The 14,607-nt window shown below is 56.0% G+C and overlaps 1 protein-coding gene across 1 annotated transcript in view; it reads left to right on the plus strand.

The window, feature by feature from the left end:
• OCA2 (OCA2 melanosomal transmembrane protein) overlaps nucleotides 1-9,195 on the plus strand; it is a 52,261-nt gene extending 43,066 nt beyond the window's left edge. Inside the window, exons 22-25 of the mRNA XM_039853388.1 lie at nucleotides 842-935; nucleotides 3,953-4,046; nucleotides 5,060-5,169; nucleotides 9,180-9,195. Of these exons, the coding sequence (XP_039709322.1) occupies nucleotides 842-935; nucleotides 3,953-4,046; nucleotides 5,060-5,138 (267 nt within the window). The 3' untranslated portion in view covers nucleotides 5,139-5,169; nucleotides 9,180-9,195. The remainder of the gene's footprint in view (nucleotides 1-841; nucleotides 936-3,952; nucleotides 4,047-5,059; nucleotides 5,170-9,179) is intronic.
• Nucleotides 9,196-14,607: the final 5,412 nt, after the last annotated feature.

The following is a 14,607-nucleotide window of genomic DNA, read 5'->3' on the forward strand; positions in this document are numbered from 1 at the left end:
CATGGTGACAGGATCATGGCTCTGCGTCCCCTAATTCTCCACAGCAAATGACGTCACGCTCACCTAAGTCCACGCTGGTTCCCTCTCTGTAGAGAGGCTCACACGTGTCGCCACCCCAGGTGGCAGATTGGGTCCCTGAAGGGTCTCCAGTGACAGCCGACAGTGCTGGAAGCAGGCAGCGTCGCGGTCCTTCGTCCTGCGCTGGTGACGGGAGCCCCCAGGAGGGCGTGCCTTCGCCACACAGGTGTCTTGGCGCAGCTTCTCGGGCACCACGCGGTCCCTCGATGATGGGGGCCCTGGCTGCCCATGTGGCTTCCCGGGGGCTGCCTGGCACCTGTCAGGTGAGGGACGTCAGCAGGGGTAGGCTGACCGCCAGAGCCACGTGGTCACAGCACGTGGTCACAGCGGTGGCGCAGGCTCGTTGCCATGCACCGCGCAGTCGGAGCCATGTTCCGATTCCCGCCCCAACGCTGGAACGAGGCTTGAGTCCCCACCCACCGACAGCGGGTGACACGTGTGCCCGGGGTGCGTGAGGGTTAACAACCGTGGTGCATGGCCTCCGGGCTTGGGTCAGGGGTCCGGCCCTCGTGCTGTGGGAGGAGCATGTGACATCGCCTGTTTGACACCCACAGCAGGGATGGCCACTCGGTCATGTGGCAGGAAACGGAGGGACGGTGGGCTCAAAATCAAGGTCGTGTGCATCCCACGTTCCCTGCGGTTCCCCTTCAAACCACCCGGGACTCTGACACCTGGATGGTGGGACATTGTTGACTCCTGTAGGTCATGGCCAGGCCACCTCGGGGCCTGCCTGGCTGTGACGGCCCTGTCCCTCCCTCCGCAGGTCCCCGTGCTGCTGAACCTGAGCCGAGACCCCGAGGTCAGCCTGCCTGCACCTCCGCTCATGTACGCGCTGGCCTTCGGGGCCTGCCTGGGAGGTAAGGGCCGGCGCCACAGGAGGCACCAGGGGGTGGCCTGATGGCCGGCTCGGCTGGCTGGAGGCGGCTGTGGAGTCCCGTGGTGGCCGCCAGCCCCGAGGGCAGCAGCCCTTCAAAGCTGGTCTCTCCCTCTGGGAGCCGTCACTGCCATGGTCGGCAGAGCTGCTGCTGACACCTGAGTCCCCAGCCGGGGACAGTGGCTCCTTAGGGCTCAGAGTCAGCGTGCTCTCTCTCCACACTTGTGCACACTGCCCTGCCTCCTTCCCCCTCCTCCCTTCCTCTTCCCCTCCCTTTCACCTCCTCCCCTTCCCTCCTCCCCCTCCTCCTCACCTCCTCCCCTCCCTCCTCCTTCTCTCCTCTCTCTCTCTCTCCCTTCTCCCGCCCCCCCCATGCATGGCTCACGTTTGGAAACAGAGTTCAATCAGAAGCCACCCTCAGCTGCAGTTTTTACCCCCTCCTTGAGGGGTGTGTGTGTGTGTGCGCGTGTATGTGCGTGTGTGTGCGTGTGTGTGACACGAGGGATGGCTGAACTAGGAAGTGAAGATGTTAACCTAAGGGTAAAAACAAAAGATTTTTTGAGGGGAGGGCGTTACCCTTTGGAGGAATTTAGGAGTGAATCGTGATGGGTGTCGGGAGCGGCAGGTGTCTGCACGGTCGGGGGGCTGCTCTGGAGCCCCCCTCACGGGTGGGCGGCCCGTCCACCGTGGGAGCTGTCGAGGGGCACACCAGGTGGGCGAGCGTTTCCCCCTTTCTTGGTTCTTTGGCCGCTGCCTGGTAAATCCAGAGCTTCTGTTCAGTTTCTCTCATCGTTGGGGTGCTGACCGCCGTCCCGGGGGGGCAGACCTGTGCCCAGCCCCGGGGGCCTGTTGCTCGTAGAGTTATTTGTGGTCGTTGACGCCCAGGTCTTTGTTGGGCAAAAACAAACTGAAAATCGCTTAAACGTCCACTGGCAGAACGTGGAGACAGAGAAGGACGGCCATGGGCCCGAGCACGCGCGGCGCCCTCGCAGAGTCATCTGCAGACGGGGCGGTCCGCGCGGCACACGGCGGCCTTCAGACCCGTCGTCTCCCTTCGGTCGGTCACAGTTGGAGTGGCAGGGGTTCTCCCTTTGCCAAAGGGAGTGCCAGAGTGCAGAGTCGCTGCTGTTTTCTGTCAAGTGGGAAGTTGTCACCGGTCCGACAGCATGGCTTGTGTGCCAGCGTGGCCGGGCTGGCGCAGGGCGTTGGGCTGGAGAGTCAGTCCAGCCTCACAGCGGCCAGCAAACGAGGCAGAGAAGACTTCGGGAACTGTTTCTGTTCTGCTTCTAGGCGCATATGTCCAGCACCTTCCCACGGGGGTCACCCGCACCCGCCAGGGAGGTGGCGGGCACTCACCTGCGTAGCCCACCTCTGCTCCTCCGTGCAGGAAACTGGAAAGGTGGCTGGAGCCCAGGACCTAGGACACAGGGCATTTCGTCTGCCATGCGAGGGGGCCATGCGGGGGGCTAGCAGAGCCAGCTCACACATCCCCGAACCACCGAACCCCCGTGACATGCGAACGGTGCCCTCAGTTTTACGCGAACCCCACACACACCCCAGGGGTGTGGCGACTGCTGTCAATCAATGCAGATGCGCCGACATCTCTTTCCTGCTGATGATGAGGCAGAGGCAGGCAGACAGGCTCCTGTCACCACCCTGAAGTCTGTCCCGCCCTCGTCACAGACTTCTGCCCACTGCAGGGCAGCTGTCCTTCGCCCTCGGTGATGGGCCTGCACCCCCCTGAACCCCGCCTCCCCTCGTCCTTCCTCAGGCTAGCTGGGGCCACACGCTCACAGGTGCACAGAGGGACAGCAGCGGGACTTCAGGAGCACAGCGACCTTGGCGAGGCAGGGCCTGCACAGGGCGCGGGCTCAGCGGGCCCCGAGCCTATGTCGTCACCAACGTTATCTCATCGACGCGTAGAATACGCCCCGGCCTTAAGGCCAGCGTGTCAGCAGGCGAGGCGGCCAGCTGTTCCGGGGGTTTTCGTGGGAAAGGCCCAGTCTAAGTCTCGTGCGGAGGGAAGGCAGAAGGGGGTGGGCTGGGGACCTGGTGGCCTTGTTCAGGCTCGGGGACAGAGCGAGGACTGAATGGGGGGTATGTGAGTTGAGCTGAGTGTCATCTGCAAGGCCTCTCCTGGGAGGCGGGTGGTGCCGTGGGCTCCCGGTGGACACGGCCTGCGGGCGTCCTGGGTCTGAGGTGTGCGTCTGACAGCTCCGTCCTCGCTGCAAGCCCAGGGGACACGGAGCTGCAGCGCGGGTTCTGGGGACATGCGGCAAGGTGGCTGGCGGGGCGGGCGCCGGGACTCTGTCCGTGGTCCTGACGCTGTGCCGACCCGCTGACCCGCTGACCCAGTGGCCTGGCTCCGGCCGCTCGCTCACGCCGGCCGCGGCGGCTCCAGCTGTGTGCTCTCTGGGCGCCGGTCCTCGGGGACCGTGTCTGCCTCGTGGTTCGTGCACACCCGTCACAGCCTGGGTTGCGTGTCCACCCCTGGACACCGCCCTCTGTGGCCTCCCTCAGGCAGCCGCCCTTCCTGACCGCAGCTGTGTCCAGTCTGGCTTTGGCCCCGCACCGGGGTACGTGTGTGCACGTGTGTCCCCCATAGGTCACGTGTGCTAGGACTCACCCGGCGGTTTGCACCCACCGTGCCACCCACGGAAAGGGCGTCCTGGTCCTGCTCGGGCCGGCGTCCTGAGGTGTGGCCGCCCTCTGGGGTCACGCCCAGCGCCCCCACGGCTGTGGGTGCCACGTCGTTCTGCCCCGAGGGTCCGGGCCATCAGACCCGCATCGCCCCCGGAGCCCCTGGCTCCCTCCCCCGTCTGCGAGGGACCGCGGCACACGGCGCGCGGTTCCGTCCTGGCGGCCTGCGTGTTCCTCAGCGCACGGCCACCACCGCGATGCTGCCCGCGGAGCGGCGACCACGAGCCCGGGGCCAGGGACGGGGAGGGGCCGCCTGCGCCCCCGGCCCGGGCCCCACGCCACTCGTGACTCTGATTGCAGGGAACGGGACTCTGATCGCGGCGTCCGCCAACGTCGTCTGCGCCGGGATTGCCGAGCAGCATGGCTACGGCTTCTCCTTCCTGCAGTTCTTCAGGTGCTCGCACGTCCGGGGACAGCCCTGTCGCCGAGCTCAGCCGGCTGAGCCCAAGACGGCAGCGGCCGCGGTGGCCACGCCCGTCCGCCGCAGAGGGGACCCGGGAGGCGGTTTTTAGTTTGACGTAGTCCCATTTATTAATTAATTCCCTCGGAGCACAGAGGGGAGGGGCACGTCCAGTGTCACCCGACTCTTTCCGTCTGTCTTGCAGAGACAGACTTTTTTTCTTTCTTTTTTCTCTTTTTTATTGAGCTTTTTACTTTCTCATAGAGACAAACTCTTTTTTGTAGAGACAGTTTCTTTCTTTCTTTTTTCTTTCTTTTTTTTTCTTTCTCTCTCTCTCTCTCTCTTTCTTCTTTTCTTTCAAGACTGACTCTTTTTTTTCCCCACTGTTAACATTTTTTTAAATTAAAAATTATCAGGGTGACATTGATCAACAAAACCTAGTAAGTTTCGAGTGCACAATTCAACAGTGAGGCATATGTATGTTGCATTGTGTGTTCACTGCCCATAGTTAGATTTCTTTCTGTCACCACATATGTGACCCCTTTACCCATTTCCCTCTCCCTCCCCCGAGCCCCTCCCGGCAACCACTGACTGTGTCCATGAGTCTCTGTCATGTTTGTTTATTGCTTTTAGACTTATATCCCTCAGATGAGTGATGTCATGTGAATTTCAGCCTTTTCTGTCTGACTTATTTCGCTTAGCAGGATTATCTCGAGGTCCATCCGTATTGTTGCAAATGGCAGTATGTCATCTCTTCTTATGACTGAGTCATATTCCATTGTATATCTGTGCCACCGCTTCTTTAGCCAGTCATCTATTGTAGGGCACTTCGGTTGCTTCCATGTCCTGGCCACCGTGAATAATGCTGCTATGAATATCAGTGTGCATATATCTTTTCAGATATGGGTTTTCAAGTCTTTGGGGGAAATACCTAGAAGAGGGATTGCTGGATCGTATGGTAGATCAATTCTTAGTGTTTTGAGGAACCTCCATACTGTTTTCCACAGTGGCTGTACCAATCTGCAGTCCCACCAGCAGTGTGTGAGGGGTCCTTTTTCTCCACGTCCTCTGCAACACTCGTTATGACTTATCCCGTTGATGACAGCCATTCTAACAGGTGTGAGGTGGTATCTCACTGCGGTTTTGATTTGCGATTCCCTTGTAGCTAGTGAAGTTGAGCATCTTTTCATGTCTCTAGGCCATTTGTATGTCTGTTCAGGTCCTCTGCCCATTGTTTAATTAGATCGTTTGTTTTTATTGTTATCGAGTTGTATGAGGTCTTTGTTGTATATTTTGTATATTTAGTCTTTATCAGAGACATTGTTTGCAAATATATTTTCCCATTTGGATGGTTGTCTCTTTACCTTGTTGACGGTTTCTTTTGCTGAGCAGAAGGTTTTTAGTTTGATGTAGTCTCATTTATTTATTTTTGTTTTTACTCCCCTTGCCTTTGAGGTCAAATTCATAAAATCCTTATTAAGTCCAAGGTCCACGAGTTTAGTGCTTGTTTTCTTCTATGCGGTTTATTGTTTCCGGTCTTATATTCAGGTCCTTCATCCATTTTGAGCTAATTTTGGTGTGTGGTGATAGACAACAGTCTAGTTTCATTCTTTTGCAGTCGGCTTTCCAGTTTTCCCAGCACCATTTATTGAAGAGGCTTTGCTTTTTCCACTGTGTGTTTTTGGCTCCTTTGTCGAAAATGACTTTCCCATATAAATACGGGTTTATTTCTGGACTCTCGAGTCTGTTCCACTGGTCTTTGTGTCTGTTTCTGTGCCGATACCATGCCGTTTTGATTATTGTCGCTTTGTAGTATAATTTGAAGTCGGGCAGAGTGATGCCTCCAGCCTCGTTCTTTTTTCTCCGGATGGCTTTGGCGATTCGGCGTCTTTTGTGCTTCCATACAAATCTGATGATTTTTTGGTTCTGTTTCTTTAAAAAAAATGCCAACAGGATTTTGATGGGGATCGCATTATATCTGTAACATGCTTTCGGTAATGTGGTCATTTGAACTATGTTGATTCTTCCATTTCTTTGTGTCTTCTTCAGTTTCTCTTAGCAGAGTCTTATAGTTTTCATAGGTCCTTCACATATTCCGTTAGCTTTAGTCCTAGGTATTTTATTCTTTTTATTGTAATTGAAAGAGGAATTGTTTTCCTCATTTCTTTTCTGATCGTTTATTATCAGAGCATAGGAACACTATTGATTTTTGAACATTGACTTTGTATCCAGAAACCTGACTGTATTTGCTTATCGTTTCTAGTAGTGTTTTTGTGGAGTCTTTAGGATTTTCTGTACAGAGAATCATGTCACCTACAAATAGCGACAGTTTGACTTCTTCACTTCCTATTTGGATGCCTTTTCTTTCTTTCTCTTGCCTGATTGCCGTAGCCAGGACCTCCAAAATTATATTGAATAAAGTGGTGATAGCGGACAGTCTTGTCTCATTCCTGATCTTAGAGAGAAGGTTTTTAGTTTTTCACCATGAAGTATTATGTGGTATCTGTCATAACTTCTCTGTCATTCTTGATTTTGTTTATTTGTGTCCTCTTTTTTTCTGTAGTGAGTCTAGCCAGGGGCTTGTCCGTTTTATTAATCTTCTCAAAGAGCCAGCTTTTTGTTGCATTTATTTTTGCTCTTGTCTCTTTGTTCTCAATTTCGTTTAACTCTGCTCTAATTTTGATGATTTCCTTCCTCCTGCGGATCTGCGGCTTCATCTGTTCTTTGTCTAGTTTTTCAGATGTAGCGTTAGTTTGTCTATTTGGGCTCAGTCTTGTTTTTTGAGATGGATCTGTAACGATCTGAACTTCCTTCTTATTAAACACTTCTGCTGTGTCCCAAAAGTTTTGATACGTCCTACATTAATTGTCATTCGTTTCTATGTATCTCTCGATTTCTTCTCCGCCCCAGTTATTCTTCATAGTGTGCTGCTTAATCTCCATGTCTTTGTGGTTCTTCCCGCTTTCTTTTTACAGTCGATCTCCATCTTCAAAGCATTACGATCAGAGAATACGATTTCGAACCTCTTATGTTTGTCGAGGCTGTCTCTGTGTCCCAGTATGTGGTCAGTCCTTGAGAATGTTCCATGTGCACTAGGGAAGAATGTCTAAGCAGCTATTTGGGATGGAAGGCTCTGTAAATGTCAATTATGTCCAGTTGGTCTGATGGGTCATTTAAGGATGTTATTTCTTTATTGATTTTCTGTTCGGAGGATCTGTCCACATCCGACAGTGGGGTATTTAGATCCCCTACTACGATCGCGGTTTGGTCTGTTTCTCCCTTTCATGCTGTTAGTAATTGCTTTACGTATTTCGGGGCTCCCCGATTGGGAGCAGAGATATTAATAAGTGTTATGTCTTCCTCGTATTTGATTCCCTTTATCATCATGAGGCGTCCCTCAGCATCTCTCTTTACCTTTTTATTGTGAAGTCTGTTTTGTCCGATATCAGTACCGCTACTCCCGCTTTTTTCTCTGGGTGCCATTTGCTTGAAATATCATTTTCCACCCTTTCGCTTCGAGTTCATATTTGTCTTTGGAGCTGAGGTGTGTCTCCTGGAGGCAACATGTGGTTGGGTTTCATTTTTCGATCCAGCTTGCTACTCTGTGCCTTTCTATTGGGGAGTTCAGTCCATTTACAGTCAGGGTGATTATCGTAATACGCGGTCTTCTTCTAGCCATGTTATCTTGTCTTCTGGTAGCTCGGTGTCTTCCTTGCTTCCTTGTCCTTGCGATTCTGTCTGTCATTTCATTTTTGGGTTCCGTGGGTTTTCCCTCTGCTCCTTCTCGTTTTAGCTCTGCACTTCTGTTCTGGATCTTCGGCGTGTGGTCACCATTGAGCATATGGAAGGGGAGTCGCATATCTACACAGCAGTCCATGTTCCACTGTGCCTTATCTCCATTCCCCTTTGCCAATCTGGACCCTTGTTCCCTCCCCTTTCCTGTCATTGTTGTCTCAGATTGTCCCTATGTATGCTGCACGTTTATTTCTAACTCACAATAGCAGTTTTCTTCTTTATATTTAGGCATATAACGCCCTGTTTTAATAAGGATTGTACTCCTGTGCTTTTGTCTGACTGCTAGTCACCTTATTCACAGTTCTGTGTCTTTTTCGTCATTTTGTTTCAGGCGGGCTGAGCCCTTTCAGTATTTCCTATGATGCAGGACTGGTAGTGGGGAATTCCCCCAGTTTTTGTATGTCTGGAAAGGTCTTTATTTTTCCTTCACATCTAAAGGCGAACTTTGCTGGATGTATTCTTTTTGGCTGGTAATATCTTTCATTTAAGTTTGGTTCCACTCATTTCTTGCTTGCAAAGTTTGTGCTGATGGGTTTTCCTTTATAGGTGACTGTCTTCTTTTCCATGGCTGTCTTGAGAATTTTCTTTATCATTAATTTTTGACAATTTTTAATGTTATGTGTCTTGGAGAAGTCCTTTCTGGGTTGAGATAATTGGGTGTTCTGCTAGCTTCTTGGATTCAAAGCTCCGGGTCATTCCTTGGATTTGGGAAATTCCTGTCAGCTGTTTATCTGAATATGCTCTGTTCCCTTTTCTGTCGAGAATACGCAGTGTTCTGATGGTGTCATTAGTTCTTGTATAGCTTTCATTTTCTTTTTATTCTCCGGTCTCCCTCTTCTTCCTCCTGAGTCGTTTCTAGATTTCTGTCTTCGATATCACTGATTCTCTCCTCCATTTGGTCAGCTCTGTTTCCTAAGCTTGGTATTTCACTGTTCATCTCTTCTGCTGTGTTCTTCATCCCCAGAAGTTCTACTTGGTTCTTTTTCAGGGTTTTAATCTCCTTGCGAAAAAACCCATTTTGCTAGTCTATTGTGATTGTAAGTTCTTGGAGTTATTGATCTGGTTTATTTTGTATCTCATCGATTTTTTTCTAAAGGAACGCAATCCTGAATTCTGTCATTTAAATTGTACATTTTTGTGTCTTTAAGCTTATTTTCTGAAGATCGTTCTTTTTCTTTCTGAGCTGCCTTGTCACCCTGGTCGTTCATGCTGTCTGGTGGACTGTTTCTCTGCCTGGGCATTAATGGGAGTGCACTCTGCTTTTTTTCAGAAAGAGTTTTACAGAGGTCTCTCTTTAGCCTGTTTCTAAGGTGTTTTTCTTTCGAGTTCCAGCAGGTGGCATCCAAGCCTCTTGGATCTCTGCTTTGAACTGAATGCCCTTTTTCTCTGTCTGATATACTGAATATTCAAATCACCTCCGTCGCAGGCCCTGTCTGTGACACCTGGACAGTTTTTGTTTTGGTACTAGTTGTGCAAATTCCCCTGGGGCTCCGAGGTGCCGGGTGCGGGAGGCTATGGGGCGGAGGGAGGGTGTGCTCTGGGACGGTGGACGGGGTTGCTCCCAGGCTCAAGGTCTCAGCATCCGCTTCACTGCCCCAGCTGCTGAGCCCCAGCTGTTGCGCTCTGCACTCACTGCTCTGCTTTCTGTCGTGCTCGCTGATTCCTCGGGCTCGGCCATTTGGGGACCGGCTTCAAATTCTCCCCTCCGCCCACGCGTGCAGTTCAGTTCGTACTCGGGGTCAAGAGGGGCGGGGCGACACGGGGACACCTTGCTTTATTTTTTTTTAAATCTTTTGCCTTTCATTTCCCTCGCCTCCTCACACTCCTCCCCTGCCCCTCACACACATACTGGTGCTGGAGGCCAAGGCCTCTCGCCAAGCAGGGCTGGGTCAATGCAGGTCGCCTCTCCCTGCACTGCTGGCATGTGTTACCTCCTGGTCGCTCTCACGGCCGGGATGGGTGGAGCTAAGACGCAGCTGGAACAGCTGACGGGACCTGAGCAGCACCAGCCCTGGATCCGACGCCCCCAGGGGCACTCGGACGCACAGGTGCGTCCCCTGGGGCCGCTTGGCCACCGAGCTCCCCCCTCCCCGCCCCTTTTCAGTTAATGCTGGCAAGTCACGTCCCATAGACACGTTACACAGGAACCTGCAAGGAAGTCGTACCCTGAGCGCGTACCCCAAATAGTGTGTAAGGAAACATTTTATTAAAAACGAAGTGTCCCGAGGAGGAGACTCGGAATGTTCCCGTTCATTCTCCATCTGCCCTCATCTGCGCGGAGCCAGGTGGACACGGGGACGCCACGCGGCTCCCCCCGGAGGCAGGTGGACGCGGGCGCGGCCACGCTCCTCGGCCAGCAGGGGACCTGGAATAACAAACGGGTTTAACCCAGGACGCTGTGTTCCTTTCCCGACGCCGGCCCTCCTCCCCGAGTCAGGACTGCTCGCTCTTGCGTAGTCGACGCTCGCTCAGCCAGGGTCTTGGGCCCTTGGCACTGCCCGCCGCTCTGCGTCACCTGCGCGGCTGCCTCTGTGGGCGGTGCCTGCGGGAGTCTGCCCTGTCAGGTCCCCAGACGCCAGCCGCTGTTCATCTTCAAGTGGATGGGAGCTGAGTGCGCCAGGCGGCTGTGAGGTCAGGCAGGGAAAATGGGTCACGTCCCAGCAGAAACACCAAGGGAAGGGGCCGCGGAAGAAGAGCCTGAGAAAGGAGGAAGGCGGCCGAGCCCCCAGGGAGGGGGACCCCGGTGCAGGGACACCCCGGTCACAGCGGAAGGAGCTAAGTGGGGAGGACCCGGCCGGCCCAGGGAGGAAAAGCCCCCGCGTGAGTGGGCCTGGGGGAGGGCGAGCAGACGGTCGGCTGGCAGGGTCAGTCAATGCGACGGGGACGGCACCCCCGGTCCGGGAGCTGTCTTGTTCTGGGGGAGCGGGAGCTGCGGGCGGGGTGACTTGCCGTGTGCGGACTGCTCTGCAGGACGGGGCGTCTGGTCGGTCTGACCGGAAGAGGCTTTGCTGGTGCCGAGACCGTCCTCCCGGCCGGTCGGAGCCAGTTCAGACACCGGGAAAAGCGAGGGTGGGCGAGGGAGCGGTGGGACAGCCGTGACACCCACGGCCGGTCACCTCGTCCCCAGAGAGCGCCGCTGGGGTCCGTGCACAGACCCCGATGGAGGAGGAGCCGCCGGCACAGCGAGCGGGGCCTACAGCCCCCAGACCCGGTGCAGCCCCCAGACCCAGACCCGAGGCATCGCATGGGCGGGGGCACCGAGCTGACCCATCGCCCTGCGTCTGCGGGGGGCGGAGTCAGAGAACTGGGGTGGAGTCAAAGAGCTGGGGCGGAGCCAGAGAGCTGGAGGCGGAGTCAGGACTGGGGGCAGAATCCGAGCTGGGGTGGAGTCAGAGAACTGGGGGGTGGAGTCAGAACTGGGCAGAGTCAGGAACCGGGGCGGAGCCAGAGGGCTGGGGGCGGGAGTCAGAGAACAGGGTGGAGTCAGACTGGGGCGGAGTCAGAGCTGGGCAAGAGCTTGCAGTAGAGCCAAAGAGCTTGGGGCGAGCCAGAGCTGGGGCTAGAGCTCAGAGAGCTGGGTGGAGCAGAGAACTGGGGGCTGGAGTCAGAGAAAGGTGGAGTCAGAAGTGGGGGGCTGAGTCAGAGGATGTGGGGCGGAGTTAGAGAACTGGGGTGGAGTTAGATTGGGGAGTCAGAGCTAGCAGAGTCAAGAAAGTGCTGGCAGAGTCAGAGCTGGGGGGCTGAGCCCATAAAGGGTGAAGTCAGCTTGGGGCAGAGTCAGCTGGGGGACAGGGTCAGAGAGCTGGGGTGGGAGCTGCAGAGCTTGGGTGCTGTCTGGACTGGGGGTGGGAGCTAGAGGGCTGGGGGTGGAGTCATGACTGGGCGGATGTGAGCTGGAGGCAGAGTCAGAAAAGGGCAGAGTCAGGAGCCTGGGGATGAGTCAGAGCCTGGGGACAAAGACAGAGAGACAAGTGGAGTCAGACTGGGCGTGAATCAAGAGCTAGCGAGCCAGAGAAACTGGGGTGACAGAACTAAGGCGGAGCTGTAAACCGCGGGGTGCGGGGTTGGGCAGAGGTAGAAAAGCTGGGATGGAGGCAGAGAACTGGGCGCCGTGTCACGCAGGGACGGGCGTCTCCTGCCAGGGGGCCCACCTGGCGGCCGCGCCCTTGGGAGACGGCCGGGCAGCCCCGCTCTGCCCCAGCAGGCGAGGCCAGGAACCTTCGCGTCCAGCCTCGCCCGGAGCAGGCTCAGCGCCCAACCCCGGCACCACCGCTCCCCTGCCGGGTCCGAACGGGAAGCCGGCGCCCGGGCAGAGCTGTGACAAGCGGTAGCTTTCTGCGCTGTTCCTGTCCCCAGCGCTGGCCCACGCCCTGTCCTCGCTCAGCCGCAGCAGGCCCGGCCCCGCCAGGCTATGGTTGTCTCCAGCTCCCGCCCGGGCGTCCCGCAGCCTGCAAAGCTGCCCACACCTGTTGTGACTCAGCGCATCGAAGGGCCCTGCTGGCTCCCCGTGTCTGTCAGCACTCGGAGAGCCAGGGCGTCCAGGTGTCCCCATGTCAGCCCCGCGAGAGCCAGCCGGAGGCCGGCAGCTGCTTGCCGAGACCTGCTGCTCAGTCTAGTTCCGAGTGTCGCTCCCCTGGCAGGTCTAATTCCTGGATTTGTGTCCTTCCCGTTGTAGACAGGTGACTAGGGACCGTCCCTCAGATGTCACTTCTCCCTTTGGCTCCAGCACTACGATCCCTCCTGAGTCACTTAGACAAACGCCTTACAGATGCGGTGGTATTGTGACTACAGGGCCCTGTGACAGGGAGCCCCCGGCAACACAGTGGGCAGCAGCCACATCTGGGAGAGGAGGCATCAGGCAAAATGGGCTTCATGATGGAGGGGAGGATGGCTCGGACACAAATAGCTTTTGCAAGTTTTCATCTTTCAAAAGGCTTTATTTTGGGAAAATTATTCTCCACTCCCCCACCCCAAGCCTTGCCTTTTTTTTTTTTTTTTTGCTTGTTTGGTTTGATCCATTGTTCCTCCTCCTGGGGAAAACCTGCGGGAGGTAAGTAAACCTTTTAAGATTTGACTTTCTGGCGCCAGGCATCCTGGGATTGCTGGCATCGTGCTGTGAAAGGCCAGGTGCGTGGGCTGGCTGCGACACCCCCCTCCCCCGCCCGCCTCTGGCTCAGGGCAGGGTGGGGCTTGCCATGGGGCAGGGGCTCCCACAGCCCGGCCTCCTGAATGCCAGTTTCCCCTGGATTCCAGCTGTGTGACCGGTCACTGGCCCCGGGCTGTCTGCTCTTGATTTGCAAATCAAGCCATCAAGCCGGAGAACATTCTATGCAGGGCTTCTCAGCTGAGGCAGCCGTTACCGCTTCTGTGAAGCTCAACACAGCTGGCCTCAGCGAGCCCTTCTAGCTCATTCTCTGGAGGTCCTTTGAAAGAGACATTCTTTTCCTAACAAAAGTGTGTTTAAATTAATTCAAAAGGGAGTTGCTACCTTACAAACAGAAGGGTTTCAGAAACGCACCGCCCCTGGCTGGCCCCGTGTAGCTGCTAAGTGTGTGTGTTGGGGGAGGAGGGGGCTTGAAGTCACATTTCCAGCATTTAAATCCTTTTCTCTGCCTTTCGCTGGGTCTGTGATGTCGAGCAAGTTATTTTCACCTCAGCCTCAGCTTTCTCATGAACATGGTGACACACAGGGAGCTGGGGGTCTGTGACGCCACACGCCAAGCTCTCAGCGCACAGTCGGTCCTGCAGAAATGCCAGCTGTGGCCACCTCCCCCCACGGGGCTGGACGGTCCAGTGAGAGGAAGGAGTGAAGAGACACAAGATGTCCACTGTGCCCAAGCGGAGAGCGGGGCCGTCCGAGGGGTCATTGTTGGAGACGCTGCCGTGGACCCCACCAACATGCAGGAGCCCCACGGGAGGCCGGCCAGGCCCCAGGCGGGTTAGGAGCAGACAGGGGGCCCACACTCCCCCGCTGGGGTCCCCCCGGGAGGCTGGGCATCCAGCTGAGTTGCGGCCCGTGAGCTAGTGGACCCAGAGCCGTCTGGTTTTGGTAAAATGGCCAGCTTTGGTCAAACTGACTGAAGCCGAGGACAGCACCTCTGTGCCCGCCAATGGGCGGAGCGCTGGGCGGTGGACGGTCTGTGCCGGGAGGCCCCCGGGTGGGCATCTGAGTCTCTGCCACGGGGTCTCCTGCCCTCAGGGGCCAGGGGCCTGCTTGGGCTTCGGCAGGAGGACACGGGTCCTGTGACCTTTCTGCCGGGGAAGACGCCTACCCCCTGCCCCATTCGCAGAATCTGCCAGACTCACCTGCCAGGGTGGGGACCCTCTGGGAGGGGCAGCTGGTGTCCCGCCCTGGCTGGTGGCCAGGCCGTGCAGCCCCCCCCACATTCAACCCCGCCCGGCCTCCTGATCGGCCACCCCCACACCAGAAAGACGTCTGCTCCTGGCTCACGTGTTTCTGACAAGTGTGTTTATTCGTATTAGAAGTACAAACATAGGAATCCAAGTACAAATACAGAGGGTGGCCCGGAGGGCAAAGCAGGGCACGGAGTCACCCGTGTCACCAAGGCACGTGGGGCACGAGTGAGCCTGCGTCTCACTAGGAAGCCACGCGCTACACGGGGCGGACGGGGCCCTTGGAGCCGCCTGGGATGAGCCGGGGCCTCCAGTCCCCACGGTTCCACAGGGGCGCAGGGGGCACGTGGTGACCGCGGGGACCTGGTCGTGGCCCACTCGCCTGGGGAGGGGCGGGCGCGGGCTC

This window comes from Pteropus medius, unplaced genomic scaffold, assembly GCF_902729225.1.
Source record: "Pteropus medius unplaced genomic scaffold, Ma_sr-lr_union100, whole genome shotgun sequence".
NCBI classification, from domain to species: Eukaryota; Metazoa; Chordata; class Mammalia; order Chiroptera; family Pteropodidae; genus Pteropus; species Pteropus medius.